The sequence below is a fragment of the Thalia democratica genome, chromosome 4 (assembly GCF_965202585.1).
Source record: "Thalia democratica chromosome 4, ktThaDemo2.hap1.1, whole genome shotgun sequence".
In the NCBI taxonomy this organism is placed as follows: Eukaryota; Metazoa; Chordata; class Thaliacea; order Salpida; family Salpidae; genus Thalia; species Thalia democratica.
The window spans coordinates 42,859,133-42,884,024 of NC_139168.1; the positions used below are offsets into that span (position 1 = coordinate 42,859,133).

Here is a 24,892-nt window from a genome sequence, read left to right on the forward strand (position 1 = left end):
AATATATTGGTAATTATTAAAAAAGTTCATAATTTGATACAACCTACTTTAAAAAAAAATCTGACTTAGTAATTTGGTTTACGAAAAAAATTAGAAACTTGTTGATTTTAGTTATAAAAAATAAAGTTTTTATAACTTGACGAGTTTTCAAGAAAAAGAATCGAAGTTTTTTTGAAGAACTATAAATACAAGATTAAAAAAGCTTCAGTGAAAAGTTTATATTTATAAGTTATAATTAAATTAGTTTTGCTAAAATTTTTTGAGTTTGGTTCGACTATGATTCTTTTTTTTACATTCTCTCATTTGATGGTTATGCTTAAGTGCACATGATAGCAAAATGAACTGCAGATAGATGAATTTTATTGTTATCTGCACTACTATAAAATTAGATCAAGATCTCTATTATGTTATTCAGTTAGTATAAATTAAATACTTACTAATGTCAGAACAAAAAATTTGTAAGGTATTACTTTTATACTTGACCAATCGATGTAGATTTTAGTTTTAATAAACTTTATGAGTTTCACTAAGTTTTATAGATGGTTAGTTATTATATTATTTATAAATGATAGATATTGGTGTTTTTAACCTCTTTTTTTTGGATTATATTTTGTAAGCAACTATATATGCTTTTGTAACATAGATTTTAAACGTTAGTAAGTTCAACTACACATGAGTTAGAACCAAAGTAAAAGAAGTATTAATATAAAAGTATATTTAAGGACATATCTGAAAACCTTTAATTGTTTTTATTACAAGTCAAATGGTAGTAACTTACAAGTAATTTTACTAGCTTACAGTTAGCTAAAAATTTTGAACCTAAGAAATTGATCCTAAAGAGACAACAATTACTTTGTAAAACTTTTAAGTAAAAAATATTTTGTCATTCAATGAGTATTTTAAATAATATTAGTTTTACAAAAGTTTAATTTTTCGATGTTATACCATTGTGACTTTGACTAAAATTGTTTTATGACCAACTTTTTTTCAGTAGTACTAGTAAAACAACATTTTAAGTTTGTTATCTTAATAATTACTTTCTTAAATTTTCAGAACAATATTTTCTGTGAAAAATTAGGGACCATTAAAAAGAAGGTGCTTATTAGTAAAAATATATAATTTCTAATCAAAAGCTGTCAAACAAACTTTTAGTTTGACATTGTTTATATTTGTGTAAAATGTATTATTATACTTTTATTTGATAGCCTTCAGTTTACATTAAGAAAAAATCATTATCTTTAAGTTAAAAATGTTGTGTGTTCTGTTTTTTTAGTACTTCTTTTAAATATCTTTCTATTATCTTCTTAACTTTACTTTGACAGAAAATATTCACTTTTTACTAAATTTTATTTATAAGTTGAACTCTATTATTTAACTATTTCAAACAAGACATAAGAATTAAAGACGTTTTCTCATATATCTTGTAATTATATCAAGTTTAAGTTTTTCGCTAAAGACTAACTATTTGTTATTTAGAAAATTTAAAATATAATGTAATATTTTAGTTTTAATGTTAAAGCCTTTTGCTTTCTATTTATATTTTCTTATTTCATTTGTCTTTTTAACACTGATAAAAACTAATTTATTTTTTAATTTTTAAAAGACTAAACTTATGTTTAAAGTTTCATATTTATTTCCACATAGGTAAAGTTTTTTGTGGGAGAAATTAATATGTTTTAGTAATTAAAAGCTATCTTAAATATAAAATATATCTAATAAATATTAAGTGTTTTTTTTTTTTTAAAGTTACAAATAAAGTTGGAAAAAATATTAAAAAAGTAAAAAATTAAAAAATTCCTATCTTCAGGTTATTTATAATGTTAATAATCTTTGATGTATAGTAGATATTTTTTAAGCAATTGGCTTGAAATTTATTACTAATGTGAAACACTACTGTCACTAAATATCAAGTGAAAGTAATTTTGGTGAAGTAAGATTCTTAATTTAATTTAAAAATTTTTAGTTGAGTAAAAAAGATTTCTTTAAATTTATTTGATAATACTTAAGAAATTTATTTTTAGAACACAACTACTAATTATTAACTATTTTATATGAAAAATACTGTTTTTAAATTTGATCTAATTATGTTTTGTTATAACATAAAAAAAAATAAAATTTCAGCTGTTTTACTTGTTATTAAAATACATTACATTGAGTTGGTAAAAATGCAACTACTAGAGTAAAGTTATCAAAAAAATTTTGAGAAATCGAATATGGAGCAAAAAAAAAAGAACATTGACTTTAGGTCTGGAACTTGGAAGGGATATTGTGAGTCTAGTTTGGTTGTTAATTATCTTGATTGAAAAGCTAACTAAAAACCTTTAAGTGTAGTAAAAAATACTATTACAAATATATACAATAAATGTTAAATTATAATACTATCAGTTATTTTGTTCTGATTGTTTGTAAATTAATCATTTTTAGCACTTTTTTATCAAAAATATATAATATATAACCATAGAAAAATTGTTTATACAATTGAAGTAAACATAAACAATAAAAAAAAAGCTATATCTGCATTAATCATTATAATATCATTTTTCTGTTTGTTTAACTTCATTTGTAAAATTAATTATGAAAAAGTTTAGATCAAAATCTTAGTTACATCACTTATTTTTGGAAATTTATGAGTACCTTTTTCATGTCCATACTGTATATAAAGTCTATCAGTTTTAGCAAATTTATAATAAAGAGTTTTTAATTAATTAAAAAATAAACCTTTTAAAAAGCTAATTTTTATTTTTTGTATGTAAATGTACAGTAAGAACACAGTTTGAAATTAAGTAACCTCAATTCTAGTAAACGTGATAAATTATCAGTTTACAGAGACTTTTAAAAATTATTTTCTCCATCCTTAAGGCGCCATTAATAAAGGCAAAAGTTCATTGCTGCAAATATTTATGTGCTATGTAACTTTTATACAATTTAATAAAATTAACAGTGTATCAACTTCAAAACGAAGCACCAAAACCTATACCTGTATTGAATACCGATTTAGCTGTGAGTTTAGTTTAAAAAAAAGTTTAACCTTAGAAAGTAAGTATACTTTTGTTTTGTTAACAAATTACATGTATGTAATAAAATTGTAAATTTGGACTTGTGTCCTCTTGAACTTCATATGAACTGCGGTTTATAGCAGTTCGTGTAGTAGTAATTGATTTCAATTATTGTAATGTACTTTTTTTTATTACTTAAGTATTTGCAATATTATTATACAATGATATTTTTTTGACTAAGAGACAATAATTGTTTTGTTATTCAAAAGCGTGACTCAACTACCATCTCTGTTTAACAGTGTATAATTTTTACATATTTTTATTTTCAAAACTTTAACAATGTAACAGTAAAAATTTATTTACTTGTTACTCGCTTCCGGAGTTATTATTTGAGAAGAAAATTAAGTTTTTAATACCAAAGTTGTGAATATCAACAAAAAGCTTACCAACTATATAGCTCAGTACATTTCAAATTGTTCAACTATAACTATTTTTTTGTGTTTATCAGTATAGACTTTATATATTGGTGCATTATTTCTTTAATAACATTTTAATAGTATGTTAGTCATATTAAAAATAATTATATAAGTCTATTTTATAGAATTTCTATGTTTATTATTACTATCAAAATTTCAAGTTTTATACTCAATAATCCAAGTTAATAGTTTATTTTTAAACCTTTCAGTCTTTATTATTTTATACTTCGTAAAAGTGCAAGACGTATGTGTATTGTAAACAAGTGTATACTGAAATTAAAAAAAAGAAGTCAATATAGAATTAAAACATTGAAATATGATGTTTAGAACTACATTAAACAAATTAAATTCTCATAAATCTTTTTCACATTGCTATAATCATTCTTGTTATGCTACTAATATTAGTGAGGCTTTAGTATACTACTAAAGACTGATTAGCATAAACATATTTTGTTTATCGAATTACTTAATTAATTTTTGTCAGTCAGCTTAACAACTATAGTCAGAACTTACTTGTTGCGTAAAACTTTGACAATTTTATTTATTTGAATTGGATTATATAATTTCAATTGGATAATAGAGTAGCTATAATTTATTACTTCTTGACATCTGTTTACTAGGTGCACTGACTTGTTTGTCAAAATAAGGCTCATATACCTTCTTGCATTGGCGATATATATTACTTATATTTAACTTAATTTTAATTTTAATAAAAAGAAATATGTTTCACGGAATTTATTATACTACTAATAAAAAATTGGATATTACAGAATAAAAATTACCACAAAAATTTTGTTTTTATGTGAGTTTTAGTGTTAAATTTAAAAATAGTTTTGAATACAACCATGAAAAGAAAAATATTATCATTGTTTTTTTTTAAACAAAGAGTTTGAACGAAAAACTAATTGTAACTTTAAAAACCACCGCAGTGTTTTAAAAGTTTTTATAAGATTTATTTATTTCTAATTAAAAAATAAGTTTGTGACGTTGACTTTGACATTGACTACTTAAAGTCCATAGAACATAAATATAGCAATCTTTTACATATATAAAAAAAAACTGTATTTATCAGTTAATACAGGGATATATATTTGTTTTAGGTCACTAAATGTCGGCCTCCTCAATACGGATCAGAGTGGCACGGGAGATTAGATAGACAAGAGGCAGATAAGAAGTGCGATGAAGATGGAAAATATCTTATAAGAACTGGGATAACTGACCAAACAAGAAATGTATTAATTATTAGGTAGTTGAAAATGCATTAAAATTTTGATATTTAAAAAATTACTTTTGTAATTTACAAATTTACATTAGAAAAGTAAGAAGAATAAATTATATAAATGATAAACAAACAATATCCTTATTAAAGAATATAATCACAAAATCTACATAATTTATTATGTTAAAAGTATTCTTAAGTTATTTTTAAAGTTATAAACTTTAATTATAATTCTGCACAAGTTTCTTTTAGATTGAATTTAAGGTTTAATTTTATTTGAGTTTAAGTTTCAATTAACGTTTTCTATTTTAACGACAATAGTTAAGTGCAATTTTTGAATGTTAGAAATTTTTTTGTTTAAGTTCCATTACATTTTGTATATCATTAAATTTCAGGTGCTTTTAGTTAAAAATAGTTGACGTAATTATTATTTTTAACGCTTTAAAAGCATATTGTATTTTTATTAAAAAACCTACCAATTTAAGAAAATTTAAGCTTTAAATCCATGGTTTTAAAAATAATATGTTTTTACAACAAAATAAAATTAATAGTTATTAATTTTTATTTTAAAGTAAACTACAAAATATCACATGTATATTTTAGAAGTGTTAGACTTCTTAAATAGTTTAAAAAGGTAGTGTAAAAAGTACTCTTACTTTTTAGTTTTCTTGAATATAATATTTTTTTAGAGTTCTTGGCGTTGTGAAAAACTTTATACTCTATTATGAAGATGGATATCATTTTGTAGGAGAAAAAAAGTTTGAAAGGTTAATTTTTTTGAATTTCTACATTTTATGTTTTTGATAATAAATAAAACAAAACAAAAAAAAAGTTGAGACGTTAAGAGATTTAAGTTCTTATCATAAATTATTTTTTTGAGGTCAAAATAGTCTGTAGCAAGAAATAAACAATACATGGAGGTATATATGTAAGGTCAAAATGTATTTTGAGGCTTTCTTTTAACCAAAGTAATTGTATAAGAGAAATTATTTCTCATTAAAGTGAAAAGCAACATGTTAAACTTCCATATAAATTAAAAGATGAAGCAGTGAGATTATAAATTTGTTTATTTTAATAAATAGATTATTAATTTTCAAGCTAACAATAAAGCAGCGATGAAACCTATATTTTTTCTTTAAATAAGCAAAGAAGTTAAGGTATTTTTTTTAGTATTTGAATAACATGTTGAAGACAATAACTGAGTGTTAACGCGCGTTTACAGAACATTAGCAAAGTTTTAATGCCTAGCGGGTAAGTTTAAAAAGAAACATTTAGGATATATTTTTTGTAAACAAAATGAAGTTGCAAGACTTCATTAGTATTTAAATTTTTTTATTCAAATTCTAAATTAACTTTTAAAGTTTAGCTACTTTTCATTTACTTAAATATAATGTCAATGCTACTTTAAGTAAAGTGATAAAGTTTTGTTATAAAACTCTAGTCAAGGTAAGGTTTTAAGGAATCAAAAATTCAGAAAAAAACACATGGTATAGATTAAATATTTATTATGTATATAATATATAAAACAAAATCAAACGAAGGCTATGGATATAGTTTGAATTTGCTGTAGAGATTAAAAGTATAATTATCAGTTTAAGCATCTTGAGTTGAATAATTAGTTTTGATTATTTTAATTATTAAAAAAAATCTATTACTTAGAATTAATGATTAAAAAAATTTAAGTAAACAATTATACATATAATGTTTAAAAGTCCCGCTAGTTTTAATTTAAGTATGAAGTTGAGCTAAGAGTTATATAGTAATTTAAAAAACGTTTGCACGTTTCATTGTAAAGAAAGCATGAAAGTCGAGTTAAAAACATGCATAGTTAATTAATAATCAATTCAATTAATGAGTTCAATTACGATATGTTGAGTTTAAAAATTTATCTTTCAAATGAAACTTATAAAATATGTTTAATCAGCAGCTTTCAATCTTAGCTTCTTTGGTGGTCTGATGCTGTAGTGGTTATTTTAGTAGATTGTTGTTTTTAATAATTAGTTTTATTAACTTATAATTTGTGGGAAAAGTTAACCAGTAGAAGTTTTTAAAACTGAATTTTCACAGTTATAACTTTAGTAAACAAATTATCATTACAAAAATTCTCATTAATGTGTGTAAGTGCAAGTAATGAGTATTTAAAATAAACATGCACTGCACTGTAAAGGTAGCCTTTTTTACGCAAATTTAAAATGTTTCTAAGTAATCCGTGCAAGCTGGTAAAGTCTCCCACAGTTTAACATATGTCGTATACGTCAACAAAATATAAGTTGTAAGTAAACTGCTGTTAAAAATTTGTAGCAGCTTCAAGTTTATTTGATTAGCTTTTAGTAAAAAAGAATTTGTGTGCAATAGTTTTTGTAATGATAGTAAGTCTTTTGCTTTGGAAAAAGAAACTGAATCTTGTAACTTTCTATACGTTTAAAAATTTTGATCTATGTTCTCAGTAAGAAAAAAGTAAAAATGTACTTAATAAAAATAACTTTAAAAAAAAATGTTGTATATTTGTAAGAATAAGTTTAACTACAAGTTTTTAAAATAAATTAAAATATTTTGCTATAAAAGTTAAGTATATTGATTAAAGAAAACAAAAAGCAGTACAATGTAACTGTAATCGGATTAGTTCAAAACTTTTATTATATAGAAAAAAATACTAAATTAGGTTGTCTGATTATAATCCTGTAATCAATCACTTTGCATTTTCTTATTTTTGTAGCTCTTCTCTTCAATCTGTATTTTGTGAAAATTAAATTGTAATTATACCACTAAATTTTTGTTCAACACACCGTCGAACTGACCTAACCCGTTTTGTCTTGCATTTGTATTAGTACACCGAGGAACATATGCTTGTTTTTATACGAGTTAATTTATTACAAAGAAATTTTTTTAAGCTACTTAAAACAGTATAGAGCCAGATTGCAACAGTTTGTATCTTTGTACTGAATAACTTAAAATGTGTTTTAATACTAATCATGTAATAAGGTTTTAAGAATTAAAGTGAAAAACAGCTAATTAAGAAATTACTGATGGTTATTTCAATTATAAGTATTTACTTAAAATTAATCATACTAACTTTTAAAGATTTTATTAGTGGATGTGCAACTAAATTAATATTACTTAAATGATTTAAAAAAACAGTATTTAGATAATTTAAATTATGAAATTAAAAAAAGTTTAAAAAGAAAATAATTAAATTAAGTGTAAATTTACAGAATGTTTGATTTAGCCAAAGACGGCCTAATTACAATGTACGTGGAAAGCAAGGCAAAGGACTACATTAACCAGATGACGAACGAGCCTGTTTACAAGAGTTTGAATAGGTATAGTTTAATTTTTGAAAGAGTGTGTATAAAGTAGCTAAGTAAAATAAGTATTATTCACGACAGTTTAATTTTCAACACATTTATAAAAACATATAGAAAAAAGTTAACTTATCTTATGTTGAAAAAAAAACAGGTTAATCTGTCTGAATACACGGTGTTATTTTTAAGTTAGAAAAGTTAAACCAATTAAATTTTAGATACTCGAACTTGGAGTGTTCTAAAAAAAAGTCCACGCCAATCAGTAGCGAAAATGACGAATTTTACGATCACCACGTTGGAACTGACGAATCAGGAATCGACGTTGATTGTGACGTTGCTACTCCCCAACATAACCAACAAAGGAGAAAAAAGTTCAATCCTCCCTCGCATCAAAGTGATCTCATCACTTATCCAGTGCTTCACAAGCAAATACTTAACCAGGTTAAACTAAGTTTTGTTTCTCAATCATAAACTTTAATTATAACATTTGATGTTAAACCATTACTTTTTATGCCAAGTATGATATCATAAAGCTCCAAAAGAATTATATAAAGTTTTCCATAAAGTTTTTGAGATTTTAAATGTTATATATTTTTTAGATTAAATAATTTTTAATGATTTTATTTTTCTTAGTATAGTTATTGTTTTGTGCTTTTAAAAGTTAAAAAAAGTTGTAAAAATTTTTATTTTACAATAAAGTACATTTTGTAAAACTATTGTATAATTTAGAAATTACGAAACAAATCTTATAAAAAAAACTAACATTATAATTAAAATGACAGTTAAATCTAATAACTACAAAAAGTAGCATTAAATTGAAACTAAATGTCGTTACAAACGGTTCATGGAATTCTTATAATTATGTAAATGAGCACAAAATTGTTTCTTGTTAATATTAATTTATAATAAAAATTTCGTTTCAAATTTCCAAGAAGAGAAATAAATAACATAATGATGTGTTATATTTTGTAATTTGTAAATTTAAATACTTACAAGCTAAATATGTGAAATAGAGTATATCTTGGTGTTTCAGAATAAAAAAAAAAGTTTCTCACCGTACAGTTTGACCGTAAACATATTATAAAATTGTTTTCTTCAATTTTAAATGAAACTCTGTTAGTATGAGTTTTTTTCATCAAAATAAGCCTGTAAAATAGTAGTTTATCTTTATAAAATGTTTAATATGTGTCTTATTTGGTTTAAGCACCAAGTGCCTTTAAAACAGTTATATACTGTTTACAGCTACAAAAAGCAAAATAACTAGTTTACTGTACTTATACAAACTATAATTTGATAACTAATAAAAATTAGTGTAATATTTGTTTTGCCTCCTAATTTTATTGCTCTTACTAGTTATAATAGTTTTTCGCACATAAAAACAGGCTGCTTTCAAAAATGTATCATTATGCTTGTTTAATTAACATAAAATTAATATTTTAAACTAATTTAATTTAGTAGTTTTCAGAATCCAAGTTTTTTTATTAATGATAATTGTTTGCACTACTTATTTTGCAGTAATTATAAACGCAAACGCTTTTAAAAACAAAGATTGTGATTCAGCTGAGTATAAGAAAAAGTTATATAAAAAAATAAGGTAGTTAAAAGGCAACTAACATATAAATACAATATAAATTAGTATATAAATTATATTATAGACTTTAAGCTTATACTATTTGCGTTCTAGATATTTAAAATATTTAAATTTCGAGTTTGTTTAAAAAATACGTTTTGATTGATTATTTTCAAAACTTATTTTGTTTCTCTAGTTGAAAAAATTTAAATAATAATTGTGCTTAATAGTTATACTTACTTATAGCAAGATTATTAACCACAGTTGAAAATAAATACTTTTGATAGTTTAAATGTGCATAAATTAATTTTTTTTTTGTATTGAAATTTTCTTGTATTATCTAAATCAAAAAACTATGAAAAAATGTGCCAGAGTGTATTTATTATATATTTTTTTAATATTAAATTAGGATTTTAGCAGTAAATTGAAAAAAATTATTACTTTTTGTTAAATTACATGCTAGTTCACATTAAGTCAAACAAATAACAATACTTTTAACGCAAGTGTACGTTATAAACTTTAAAAAACAAAAAATTAAACAAACCAGGAAAATTCTCCGAGACAACACGGTTTGACCAAACAACATCAAAGTTACCAAGAGCAAAACCACCATCGGAAATTTGAACTTGTAGATGGGTCACCTGGAAAAATGACGACGTGTTACGCTCATGATGGCGAAGACCGAAGAGCGCATAGAGTTTCGGATGTAGAAGGAAAAGAGTTTCATAATTTGAATTTGTCCGGAGACAGGTTTAAAGAGCAGGGAAAATTAGAAAAAGTCAGGCCGCATCGCCGGTCGAATGTAACTCCGCCACTCTCTAATTACCAAAGGTTAATGTTATGTTCTGTTTTTACTTTGTTTGTACTCGCTAAATTAATGTTTGTGGCTAGGTATACAAAAATTAACTTCGTCTATTAAGTCTTTTAAAACCAAAAATATTTTGAATTGTCTTATTTTTGTATTTAAGCCTCAAAATAATTTTTTATTTATTTTAACAGTAGTACTAGTTTAACTCTAAACTATATATTTTAAACAATATAGTTAAATCTAAGTTAAACTATAAATAGTTTTAAATTTTTTAGAAATACAAAAAAAAAGTTTAATACTCTAGCTTTTAAATAAGATTTAGACAAAAGTATCGAGTTTTTTACATTTAAATTTCATTGATTAGTCTATGAGATATTTTAAATTAATTTTAGTTCACATATATGTAATACTTGCAAAAACAACACTTTGTAAATGTGATGGAAAAAGCCTTTCCCTATTGGAAAAAAATCACAAAAAAGTGGAATTTGACTTATTTGTGTATAATGCTTTTTAAATTTAACTGAACACAAAGAAAATTAGAGAATAAAAGATTAATTCCAAATCTAAAAAATACTTTGAAAGCCAACAAGAGCTTACTTAAAGATTGGACATAAAAACTCATTGAAGAACAAAGTGTTTTTTAAACAAAAGCAATTATTCTGTTGTCAGCTAAATGAGCGCTTCAGAAATATTTCTATTTAACTTTCTTTATTTTCGTTGTAAAAATATTCAGAAGAACTCTTTAACGTCAATAGAAAAATTATGTCTGTCGTTTATTAAGCCGTCCTATTTTAATTATATGTATTTTGTTAATGCTTGTAGAAATGGTAGCTGAATTGTTTTTGAATTTAAGTATATATTATTATTATTAAGTTCAGTTTAAAAGTTGTTTTAAATAAAATTAAATCTGTTAATTTATTAATCTAGTTACGTTTAATAAGCTAATAGACTATAAAGTACAAGTTTATAAAATTATTAAACGTTTATTTTATAAAATTATGTTTTAAGTAATAAAAATAGAATGATCTCACTGTGAAATTTTATATTTTTATTAAATTTGATAAAAAAAAAATCATACAAAAATAAAAGTTTAATAACAAATATTTTATTATGTTTATATATGTAAGACAACTCAAATTTGCTATAAAAGTAGTTTTTTTAAATTATGTAAGTTTTTTTAAATAAACTTATAAATAAAAATTATTTTAAATAAATTTTAATAAATATTTAAATAAACTTATATACAGTTATTTTAATTAAATTTGAACTTTAGATTTTGTAGAAATATATTTAAATCTCATTACTTGTGAATAAAGTTGTTGTGTAAACCCTAATATTGAAAACAGAACAGTAAATTTTCATTTAAATAGTTTTATTTTAAATGTTGGTAAATAAATTCTTAAATGCATGAGTTTTTCAGCTTTAGGGTAATTTTTTTATACTATACTTCAAAGTTATCGGAAAGTTCAAAGCTTTAAATCTAAATATTTGACAAAATAAGTCGTGAGTAATCACCCTTTATAAACTTTTAAATAACTTGTACTAAAACACCGGTTTTTAAATACTGATTTTTTATATAAACAACTATGTAATATAAAAATAATTTTAGCGTTTGTTTATAAATTTACATAACAAAGGTACCAAAACGGTAATAATTCAAACACTTAACGTTTAAGTCCCACAATTAATATTTTTTATACTTTATTAAATACTAGATTATTATTATGATTATTCGCTTTCTACTTTGTTCAAATTTATATTGGCAAACTTATTATGCTTTGAAATTAGCAGTAAGTTTTAGTACATACTACTTAATACAATACTTGGAATAAAGTAGACTAAAAGACAATAAACTTAAAATTAGTTTCTTCTGTAGTTTTTGTACAGCGTAGTAGTTTTTTATGATATTAAAACAGCAATCAGAATTAAGAAAATTAAGTATACTTCGCTTCAGAGTGTAATCATTACCCTGTAGCTTAGTAAATTTTTTTTAATTTAAAATCATTAGCTGAAGTAAAATTGTAACACATCTCTCCTTATATTAAAAAAAAAGATTACTTCTCTACTACAATAATTAGTATTATATAATATTAATTATCTCAGAATATAATGGTTATTAGATATTTGTTACTTCTTTTTTTACTTTTGTTAAAATACTAAAAAGTTTACTATACTTATTAATAAGCAGTGATTAACTAAAGCTAAAAAAATACAGAAAAGTCTTAAGAAACACACGGAATTCGACTACTTCTAGTAATTCTGTAAGTTTTTATTAAAATAAATTTACTTAATTCGAATTAAAAAAAAAACAAATTTAAAAATTAAGATATGCTCAATTTTTGATAAAAATACTCAGTATAAGGTTTGAAATTGTCAGCAACTAAATTGATTGTTCAAAAAACTTCAAAATTTTAAGTTCTTTATTTTTTGAATTTTTCTTTAATTAAAATACCCATTTTGTAATTACAGTCCAGTGAAGATAGAAATCGAAGTGCGGCTTTGCTCGAAACTTCAGCATCATCTGTTGAAATTTCTCCTTACAAAACAGCATCCCCTTTCACTCACATGACGTCATCTTCGTCATCGTCTTCTTCATCCAATCAGATTCACTCGAGAATGACTCTATTTAGTCGTAAGTTTCAATTGCTATATTTTTCAAACTATGATTTAACTGAGTTGTTGAGCTAGAACTATGTATTTTATCCAATCATGCTAAACATTTTAGAAAACAAATCGAGGAAAAAAGTCTTGCATCAAAACAGTCAAAAGTCAAACAATCTTGATAAAAAGTTAGAAAATATAGAAAACCATAAAAGCAGACAGTTACATGTTAGTATTTAGTAGTACCTAGTATAATTATATTTGTAACTTTGTTTGTTTATATATATACATATATTAAAATAATCTTACTTGTTCCTAAATGAACTTTTTAACATTCAAATTATATAACAGTGTTATAATACAATTTAATTAGTTAGCGAAGTAGGAATGTTTTTATATAATAAATCAATCAAGTTTGTTCATTTTAACTTAAACACTTATACAGTGATAATCTTTACCATTCGTTTAACTCTACAAAAGCTTATTTACGTTTCGGCTGTTTGTTTTTAAACATTTATGCCAACTCGTTCATCAAGTTTACTCCGAATGCCTTTAGAAATTAAAAATGATCGGCAGTGAAAAGCGTTTAAGCTTCTTTACAGTGAAAATCGTAAATATCAGCTGTTAGCAATTATTACGTTATACTGATTGTCATCGTTATCAGCAGCAGTGTGAGCAAAGAAGCCGGAGAAAAAGCTGCGATTCCTTGAAGCTGCGTAACAACAGGAGTGGTTCAAGGCAGGCATCAGTACAGATGGATTTCCCTTCGGAGGTGAATGAATTAAATATATATAGATACTTTGTTTGTTGCGTAAAATTGATTTGAAGGCAGCCTCGAGTTTCGACTGTTGTTGTTTATGCAAGTCTGTCGCAAGTGTTTAGGTCTTGAATTTTTTTCAATGGGTTTAAAATTCTCTCTGTAGTTTTGCATGCTATACGCGAATTTTACTTCATAGTTTAACATTATTTTTTATTTCACTTCTTAATTTATTTTTAAAAGTTTTGTTGTTTTTTCTAGATTAAGTCAGTAGTAGCTCTTTTGTTTCTTTATGCTTTAAGTTTATATAAACAAAAGCTGTATGTCTTTTTGTAAGTACCTTATATTTATTTTATTAACAAAGCTTTTTTTTCTTTTGCTGTAACATTTAAAAGATTTTTTAGGATACATATAACGTAATTCTGTTAATATGTGTGATTGTTGCACGTACCATTGTTTTAAAATTACTTTTAAAGATAAACAAAGTTTAGCCACAAAGCAAACAAAAGAATTATTTAATATCACAACCACAGTCGTATTTGATAGCTAAATTTGTTTTTTTACGACTATAGTTGTGATTCTAGTCGGTATTAAATTTTTAAAACAAATGATAAATAGTTTTAAAGATGTACAGTTTCAATTGTTTTTAGAAAAATAAGTATATAATTAAAACTAATTGTTAGATAAGTACTAGTTAAGTAGTTACGATAAAAGGTACAATTAAAATTTCAAAGCTTTATAAATAGAAATATAAGGAAACTTTAAAAACAGTTCAAAATAGTTCTTAATTTATCTACTAGTGGCTATACAATATAGTTCTGATAAAAGCAACTGTTTTCTGTTCTTTTCGGAAACAACGCATAAATAATTGATGTTTTTCTGCGAGGCTGAGAAGAACGTGAGATTTCAGCTCAGCCTAGTGTTTATTGGGCTGCGTTAATAATGAAAAAGTTTAATTAATTACGTTTACAAACTTGTGTTGCATACTGTTTATTAGAATATGCTTTTATTTCATTATTTAACAAAAAGAAGTGTATGTTGTTTTGTTGACGGTTTCATCAAAAGTTTTAAAACAAGAGTCTAATTTTAAACGTGACTTTATTAGCGTTTTATTATTGATCCTGGTCGATGAAAAACTTTTAACGATTTTTTTTAATATATATATTCTAAAAAGTTTCCTCATCAGCATATGCTTTTATTTTAATAGGTAAATTTGAAAAATTTATACTATAATAAAACAAACACAAAAAAGTAGGTTTAATGTCTTCTTTTAATTTATATTTTTTTGAAAACTGAATGTTTAATAATAATGCAACTAAATTATGTTACTGCAATATCTAAATTTTAATGTGGATTTGTCATGAAGCACAAATTAAAAATCTTATTTGTTCAGCAGATACTTATTACATAAAGCCTGATTCATTTAAAAAGTTTTATTTTATAAGTGCTAACAAAGATGTTTAAGTACTTAGTAAAAGCTATTTTAGTATTAAATATTGCCTTACGTCTTAAAACATTCGTTTATTATTTTATTTCTGTGTTAGTTATGAGTATGAACTTAATTTAAACTGGATTATTTTCTAGTTTTGTTTGGTGTAGAATCTAAAATATATACATAGTACCAACGTACTATTTAAATAGTAGTTTTGATAAATAGATATTTTATGAACTTAATGTTTATAATTTTTTACGATTAGAACAGCTGAAAAATAATTTGTAATGTTTTAGAAAAATGCTCAAAGTTTCAATTTGTTTCCAACTTATCTAAATATAATCTGTTTGAAAAAATCAATCAAAATAACTGTTTCAAACCTTAAGGTTCTTCATTGCTAGTCATATTTTTCAGTAATGAACTGAAATGTTTAAAGTTGATTAATTTGTATCTTTTCAATTTTAGAAACACGGATCTAACTTACAATTTCGTTTCAAAACTTAACTTTTTACTTGTTGTAATACATGCTGTAATAAAAGTATTCTAAAATTGAAAAAATTAACGTAAACTATTCGTAAACCAGTTTTATATTGACAGCGGTAAAGTGAAGAGCGCAGTTGATATCAAAACGAACGCATTAGCAAATTATGCTATCATACTATCATACAAAAAATCTATTACTTACTTGTTTTAGTAACCATGGGTTAAAAATCTGCTTAAAATTAAAAAAAAAATGTTACTATTTACCTACCAGCACTTGTGTTTATTTTACTAGACTTTTTAAGTAACAAGTTATTTTAATTTTATAAAACTTATAACAACTAATATTTAATTCAGAATTTTCATTAGAAAAATGGTTTTCATTTTGCAAGTCTCTGCTTGCTAGATATTTATTATTTACACCGTGCTACTTTAAAAAATCGTAAAGTTTGTTTTTGGTTTTTATTTTGAACTGTTCTACGTTTCATTTAAAATAGTTTTAACATTGTAAAAAGTTGTTTGTGTGTTTAAACATTCTTAGACGTGTATTTTATATGAAAATAAGTAAAAAAATTACTCGATCATACTTATGTCGCAGCATTTGAAAATTATTTTAATTTAGTGAAAAATTTGTAATTTAGGAATAGATATGAAATCATTATTTTTTGTAAGTTGTATGCTCAAGTTTAATTTATATACATTTGTCAAAATATATTATATAAATTATAGTTATCTAAAGTTATAATTTAATGGTAATTAAATACTTAAGATGTAAAAGTTAAATTTTTGTATTTTAAAAAAAGTTGTTTAAATGACGGATTGTTTTTATGAAGGAAATCTTAAAATCGAACGGCAATATACAAGTGCAGAACCATATAGGCTCACCAAACAAAATTTCTCCAAGTCATCAGTCGCAGTTAAAAAATGGTTATCAAGATAGTTTTACTCAAAATGAAAACTACTACTATTATGAGAAGTGTCATAATTTTAAGGTATAGTTATATTAATTAATTTATTTAAAACTAGTATCTGTTTCAAATACGTTAAATTGATTATTTAAATATTGTGTGAGCTAATTTCTAAAAACAATAAAAATTCACATGTATGTGGTTTTTAGTATAGTTTTATAATTCTTTTGCAACATAGTATAACTATTTATGTTGCATAAACAGATTCACACGTACAAACTACAGTGGTGCGATTACTGTGGAGATTTTATGTGGGGCTGGATACAGCAGGGAATGCAATGCACTGGTACGCTTTTTGTTACTTAGATATTGACTAATATGTAACTATCTATTTGTAACTAGCATTTATCACCTCAATAAAAATTATATTTTTTGTTATCAGTTATTAGTTTATGTAAAACAATTTTATTGTTCAATAAAAGCGAGTTTAAAAATATTATAATGCTTGTTAATATTTTACTATTGTAATTTGTTTTAAATCAAACAATTCAAAGTTCTCGACTTAATTAGCTTTAAAGAAATTTTATTTATTTTTTATTTTTACTGTTTATTTTCAACAAAACAATGTTTCACTCCTATATTGGGATGTAGGAGATCATCAGTTGTAATAAATAAATCTGAAAAAGTTTTTAAACAAAATGAGTGGAATTAATGTAGAAATATTAAGTAAAACAAAATGAAAACCAAAGTATTGAACTTATGGTTTTTAAACTTGTGGTTTAACAAAAACAAAACTTAATAATACTAAACTTAATTATTTTTTTTTACTTATGTTAAATTTCTAAGAATTTTATAGGCACTATAGATTAAAAAAAAAAGATTAATAAATTAAAATAGTAATAAAACGGACTCACATTGAAGTTAGTTGCAAAAAAATAGAGATATTAAATTAAAGTTAAGTTTGTTATTATATTTCTCATTCTTCTATAAAATATTTAAGTTGGAACAAGTTAGAAATAAATCAATGATTTAAAATACGTTCTTTTGAATTAATGAAAAAAAAAACTGTTCTTTTGTTTTTTTTCAATAAATATTGGAAGTATATAGAATAAACATATGCAGTCAAATTTTTTATTTACTTGAAAATAATTTGTAATCTTTAAGTCTTACTATTATGGAATAATTTTGTTCTGTGATTAAAAATGGACAATTTTTTAAAGACTATATAAAATTAATCGTATTAGCTTTAGAAAATTACTTAGAATGAAATTTTAAAAGTTTTTATATTAAAATGAGTTAAACTATTGAAATTTTCATCTCTGTGAAATCGTTGTTGCTCGCGTACTAACATTGTTTGTTTTCAAAAATATAAAGAAATAAAAATAAACAGTATAAATGTTAGCTGTATAAAACTTTGCTATGGGCGCAAATTTTCAAAACTGACTTGTTGCATTAACTTTTATTGTAAATTTTATGTATAAAAATATTTTGAGTTCAATTTAATAATAGATATATTAACAAACATGTTTTTATCTTTTTAGTAGAGCAGAACATTTTAAGTAATCTATTCACTAAAGGCGTATTTACTACTTGACAGTTTTACGGATTCTTATGTATTTTGTTTTTACTTCATATTTACTTTTTGGTACTTGAGCTTGATGAAGTTTGTTTTATTATATTGGTATAAAAATGGGCTTTTTGTAACTTACTTACGATGACATTATTATTTTTTGTTTAGTCAAGCTGTTATAAACAAAAATCATAAACTTTTCCAGCTCTTTAAATTAAAGTTAAAAGCTAATATTAAAACATTATGACGGTCTAATATTTGCGGAAAACTCGTTTAGTTAAACTTTTGAAAAGGTTATAACTCAAATATCATATTAAACAAACTGTTGTGTAATTTGAAAAAATAAGACATTATTGATGAAATGTTTACAGACTGCAACATGAACGTTCACAAGCAATGCTCCAAATTGTTGCCAGCCGACTGCAACCCAACTTCGAAACATTTGAAAAGATGCTTCGGTGTCGACCTCATAACGTTTGTCAAACTGAAGCAGTCGATAAGACCTGCTGTAGTTGATTGTTGCGTGAAAGAAGTTGAGAGTAGAGGTAGTTAGTGTTTAGACGTTCGAACTTTTAAAAAGTTAAAGGTTTTTTTTGCTCTTTTATTTTAAGCTGTGAAATAATTCGAATAGTTAAATTGCTCACTTCAACTAAAAACAAACGTTGTATTTTTGACAAGGTTTATGAGTGATGGTTTTATGGCTCAATAAGTTTAAAGTAGTTTACTACTCTTTGCTGATCTATAGTTAAAGACTATTTTATTTGTTTTGATTTAAATTTTTTTGAAAATAAACTAATTCTGAATCAAATCCTTTTTCGTTAATGGGTAGCAAATGAATAACCATTTAAAAAAATTCATACTTTTAAAAATAATATATTAAGTTTTAGATAGCTTTTGACCTTACTCAAACAATTTTAATTTAAAGTACCTATTTTTTTTTAGAATACAAAGCTATGTTACGCTAGTTAAAGCTTGATAAAGTCAAGAAAACAAAAATACTGGTAAAAATAGACTTTTTATTTTTGTTTAAATTTAAACTCATTAGATTAAAACAACATGCATTTATAACATTTTAGGTCTGCATTCCGAGGGTCTCTACAGAGTTCCAGGAAATCACGATGATATTCTTAGGCTAAAAAACGAATTCGATCAAGGTCAGTAGCTAATAAGTTTTGAAATTAAAAAAAAATCCCCATGAAAGTAAGATTAAAACAAAAAATAAGTTTAGTCTTTATGAAAATAAGCTCAACGTAATTTTCATTATGTACAAATACACATGAGTTTTACTTCGTTCATTTATCTAAACAGTACAAGTTATTATAATAAATTTAAATTAAATCACAGAAGATTCAACGGGGTATGACGTTCGTTTAAGCGAGATATCAGACATAAATACTGTTTGTGGTGTTTTGAAAATGTATTTAAGAGAACTTCCTAATCCCATACTTCCATACCAGCTCTACTCTAGGTTTATTAATGCAGCAAGTGAGTATAATGTTTTTTTTCTAACGTCGTTTCAATTTAGATTGTTTTTGTTTTGGTGTTACAAACTAAAGTGGGGTGAAATAGGCTGAGGTGAAGTTTTACAAAATTAAATTAGTTGTATTTTATCACAGGGTTTTCCAACCAGGGGTGCGAGAAGGCTTTTTATTTTTGTTTGATAAATAAGGAGATTTTTCTTTAACTTGGGCGACTGTAAGCCTATAGTTTTTTACACTAAACAAACCACAACTATCGATTTTTAAGGCTAACAAGCAATCCAAGTCATATAAAATAGTTTAAAGTTTTGATAATTACGTCATAATCTAGTTGCATAATTTTAACGAAGCTTTCAAACTCAATACTAATTTAGTTGTTATTTTAATTTTAAATATTGGTTAACAAAAAATATTACTACCACATATGTTGGTAGAATAAAGGAAGATTACTGTATAATTTGTTTTTATTTATATTCCAGTGAAGTTACCTCACTAGGATCTTTTGTTAACAAACGATTAAAACTATATTTTGAACAGTTACTACCACTACCTGAATCTAAAGCTTGTTATAGTTATAATATCTTTTGAAAACCAAAGTATTTTTACAAGTTTTAGACTAATGTGAGTGTATAGTTTTTTAAATTAAAAATATTACTTTGGTTTTACCTAGCACAGTTGATCTTGTAATTTTTTAGTACCTTATTCATATTTAAATGCATAAAAAGTTATTGTTTCAAGTTTAAGCCAATTTTTATTATTACTCTTTTCCTCACTTCTCATCATTTGTTTTAGATTTAAAAAACAATCTGACGAGGTCAAAGACTGAAGCATTGTTTTTGTTACATAAATCTTATAAAAAATAAATGTCTTGGTAATAAACTTTTTTATACTTCTTGGAATACAATTTTTTAATTTAAATCAATTTAAACTTATGTCAAAGAAAAGGAAGTGGAATGATAGTAATGTACAGTTTGGTTTTACTTCCACTGAAACAACTGAAGGTCTGCAAAAACCGCAATGCATGTATTGTAATATTGTATTTTCAAACGTCAATTTGAAGCCATCTAAGTTGCGAGAACACTTTAACAACCGACATGATGAAGTAGATGTTTCAGGTCATGATGTCAAATCATTGAAAGCAAAAAGGATCCGCTTTTCACGAGGAACACTTTCAAAGCTGGGTTTTTTATCTGCTGACAAACCACTTTTAATGGCTTCGTATCATGTGGCGTATAACGTAGTCAAATCCAAGAAGCTCTATACAATTGCTGAAGAGGTGATAAAGCCATGTGTATTAAAAATGACAAAATTTGTTCTGGGAAAAGAAGCTTCAAGAAAGCTTGAATTATGCCGTTATCAAATAATGTTGTTCAAAGTCGATTTAGTGATTTAAGTTTGGATATTTTGGACCAAGTTATCGCTGATATCAAAGCTAGTCCTTTGAAAGTCTCTTTGCAGTTGGACTAAACAACTGATGCTGAAAACTGCAGTCAACTGATCACATTAGTGAGATATGTGCATGATGGTACCATAATGGAAGGTTTTTTATTTTGTGAAGATCTGAAGAGAACCACCAAAGCAAAACACATCTTCCAATGTGTGAAAAATTTTTTTGGAAACATGACTTAGACATCCAAATTATTGGTTCTGTGTGTAATGACGGAGCCCTGCAATGTTGGGAAACAAATCGTTTTTTTTTTTGCTTTGTTAAAACAGGATATTCTGCACTTGAAGGGTACTCACTGTTTTATTCATCAACATGCTTTATCATCAAAAACATTGCTCTCAAAATTGAAAAATGTCCTTGATAACTCTGTGAAAGCTATCAAGTGGATTAGAGGTTGTGCTCTAAATTACCGACATTTTAAGTCGTTATGTCGAGATTATGGTAGTGAACATTCAGTTATACTTTTCCATACGGAGGTCCACTGGCTATCACGTGGAAGAGCTTTAACGCGCTTTTTTGAATCGCGAAAGGAAGTCAAAGCTATTCTTAAGGAACGTGCATGACCATTTCATTGAAATGGAGTCAAAAGAATATATTCAAATACTAGCTTATTTGAGTTACATTTTTAGCCGTATGAATAACCTGAGTGTTTCTATGCAAGGGAAATATACAGACATATTAAAATTTTGTGAAGTGCCTAATGCTTTCAAAGAATTGTTACATCCCTGGTGTTGACGAGTTAAAAGAGGTAATTTATCAAATTTTCCATCATCTGAAGAAATGACTGATGAATAGGAGTCTTAAATTTCAAGTGTGCTTGAAGAAACTATGAACCATTTGGAAATACTCACCAGGTAATTTGAGGGATATTTTGGAGTAGGAGAACTGGAAACTTCTGAAGAATAAATAATAAATCCGTATTCTTTAAATTTGGATTATATGCCGGATGATAAATCGTTAAAAGATAAACTTATTGAATTTAGCACAAACCGTTTTCTTAAAATGCAGTTTAAAAGCAAAACTCTGGAACAATGTTGGTGTTGTGCAATGAATATGTTTCCAAGACTTTGAGAAAAAGCACTAAGTATGCTCATCCTATTCGCGACGACTTACTTGTGCGAGTCTCAATTTAGTACTCTTTTGTCAATCAAAGCAAAATCAAGACTTCCTGGAATGCTCAGGCAGACATGCAAATTACTATCAGCAACAAGTTGAAACGGTTTGAGAAATTTTTGTGCAATAAACAGGAAAAAAAGAGTCATTAAATTTTAAGTGGATTTAAAAATGAGTTCATAATCTTTTTAATAAAATATTGCATACATAGAAAATTTAATTTTTCTTTAAATACCTTGTGGGTGTTTGCTAAACGGCTTGTCATTAGGGGTTTTTTCATTAAAGATATATGATTAGCTTTTTATTCTTGTTTCCTTTAGCTAAAAAAAAAGTTTTTTTGTTTAAATTTTTTTTTGTTTTTATTATGTTTGATTAAAAGGTAGTTATTTTTTTTAAAATTAATTCAAAGATAGGGTAGGTAGAACAACAAGTGATGAGCTCAAAACACACTTGCTTGACCTTCAGAAAACGTTTATCGATGCAGACTGGAGAGTGAGTTCTGATATTTTTAACGTTACAAAAGATAAGAATAAAACTTGTTTGAACACAGTTCGTTGTATTTTTAGTTTCCATACATTAAATTTTTGTTAATATAGTACGCTAACAAAAAAAATGATATACGAGTTTTCATCGTTCTATTTCAAATTAGTCTAAAAAAAATCATTGCATGTACTGCAAGGGGTACGAAAAGAAATTAAAATATTTTAGGGGTGCGGGGCATCAAAAAGGTTGGGAACCACTGTTTTATTATGAATAAGCATTAAAACACAAATATGAAAAAATAAAAATTAAAATTGTATGTTTCTTTATAAGCATACTTCAAATTTTGTTTATTTCGAACAAAGCTAATTTTTACTTCAGAGTTACCCATGAAAGACGGAAAAATGAAAGCAGTGAAGGACAGCATCGGCTTAATGCCAAGACCACATTACGAAACTTTTAAAGTAATAGTTGGTCACCTTGGAAAGTTTGTAAAATTATTAGTTTAGATTTAATTCTAAATTTTCGTCAACTTATTTTAAAGTAGTTTTATCCATGTCAATTAAAAACGTTTACATAAGAGTAGGATGTACAAAAAAAAATTTAAATATCAATTTCAAGTATTCGTTTAAAAAAATTTTAACATCAGATTTAAAATCTTAAGATTTTCAGCCTATTTTTAAATTCTTGTTTTTTGTACACCTACTTTATGTGTAATTTTTAGTATTTTTTTGCTATTTATATCTTTTTATTTAATAACTTTGACTTACAATATTTTTCATTTATTTGTACAAATTTTTTTAAAGATATAATTAAAACTGAAGATCTCTAACAAATCATTATAGGAGTGAAATATTGAATCCTTTTAAATAATCTGTGAAATACAATGTAGTTATAATTTTGAAAAATAGAAAAAAAAGTTGATTTATTTATAAATATTTATTCAGAGTAGTTCAAAATTCTTCTCATAACGAAATGACAGCAAAAAATCTTGGGATAGTGTTTGGACCGACTCTGATAAAAGCGCCTGAACCGGTAGGAAGTCAAAATTTAAAATTAAACCCGATGAGAATGTTAGATTTAACAGAAAACATGAATCAACAAGAACTAATTGAGTTCATGATCACACATAGATTTGATTTATTTCCCAGCCTCTAGCGCCTAAAGCGGATAAAAAAGTTTTTGTTTTATTACTATTTTTAATTGCAAGTAAAATTAGCTTGTTCCGCAATTAACTTAAAGCTATTAAGTTTATATACGTTTTTTTGCTGCTAATTTTTTTAGAAACTATATAGTTATGTCGAAAAAAAACATAAAAAAACTGGCAATATATATATGTGTTATTTTGTTTGTTGCTTACATAATAAAGCCTTTTATTTATAAATTTAATTTTGAACTTTTTAACATAAAAATTGTGTTTAAGTTACACTGTTTCGTTTTGCGCTTGACAAGCTTGTCAGCTGCTGAAAAAGATATTTTGATGGTTTATTTTTGCTCTCAGTTGTTTATTTTTTTACTGTAACTAAGTTTCGTCAATTGAGTTATTTTCTTAAGCTAAAGTTAAAATTAAGTTAACGTTTATTTTATAGTACAAAATAAAGTACATTTCTTTAGTTTAATTTGTTTTGAATTTTTATCTCAGAACTAGTGTAATAAAATGAACTTTACTAATGGACTTTTTGCAAACATTTAAAGGTTCTTATAAATTCGCTTACAAGTATATTATACTGAAATTTTTGCTTAATTAAAAATACTTTAAATATATTTTTTGCTTAAGAAAAAGGAACCATTTATCAAAAATTTGAAAAACTCGTCTTATAAGCTTATAAAATAAAATTGTTAAGTCAGCAAGTGTAAAGTTTAAATTAAAAATCTTAAATATTTTTAGATCAGTATTGACAACCTTTTAACTATACTCGAAATTAATTTTCAAATTCGCATTTTGAGCTTTAATCCTGAGATATGTATTCTTTCATTAAATGATTTATCCTTAAAATTAAAAATTAGTTACTTAAATTAATAAAACTTAGCTTTAAAGTTACACATTTATATATTTTTTAGTATAATTTGATCACTTATTTGATAGATTGATTAAACAAGTTAAAACTATTTATTTTAATAAAAAAAATATTACCCACATCTTAAATTAGTGTTTCCTTACTCTAGAAATTTAGACTTAACTTATTTGGTAATTTATATAAATTGGGAATGCACCAAAAAATGTACATCCTTTGAAAAACAGGCAAACTGTTTAA

The 24,892-nt window shown here is 24.8% G+C and overlaps 1 protein-coding gene across 2 annotated transcripts; it reads left to right on the forward strand.

Annotated features, from left to right (window-relative positions):
• The first annotated feature begins 2,128 nt into the window (after positions 1-2,128).
• On the forward strand, positions 2,129-24,165 carry LOC145833940 (N-chimaerin-like). Of its 2 annotated transcripts, none has more exons than XM_082941216.1 (18): positions 2,129-2,268; positions 2,942-3,000; positions 4,573-4,718; positions 5,381-5,458; positions 7,904-8,011; positions 8,212-8,434; positions 10,111-10,394; positions 12,587-12,632; positions 12,841-13,003; positions 13,097-13,200; positions 13,637-13,744; positions 16,475-16,633; positions 16,814-16,895; positions 18,491-18,664; positions 19,196-19,273; positions 19,464-19,604; positions 23,019-23,124; positions 23,585-24,165. In XM_082941216.1, the coding sequence occupies exons 1-18, from the start codon at positions 2,214-2,216 to the stop codon at positions 23,793-23,795; spliced, it is 2,325 nt and encodes a 774-aa protein (XP_082797342.1). In that variant the 5' UTR covers positions 2,129-2,213; the 3' UTR covers positions 23,796-24,165. The 2 variants fall into 2 exon arrangements, with proteins under 2 accessions (XP_082797342.1, XP_082797343.1); XM_082941217.1 differs by having other exon boundaries at positions 13,640-13,744.
• Positions 24,166-24,892: the final 727 nt, after the last annotated feature.

Coding starts and splice junctions, on each gene's coding strand:
- LOC145833940 (XM_082941216.1), top strand. CDS start 2,214: ATGGAGCAAAAAAAAAAGAACATTGACTTTAGGTCTGGAACTTGGAAG. Junction 12,633..12,840: donor CGACTACTTCTAGTAATTCT/GTAAGTTTTTAT, acceptor TTGTAATTACAG/TCCAGTGAAGATAGAAATCG. Junction 13,745..16,474: donor AGATGGATTTCCCTTCGGAG/GTGAATGAATTA, acceptor GTTTTTATGAAG/GAAATCTTAAAATCGAACGG.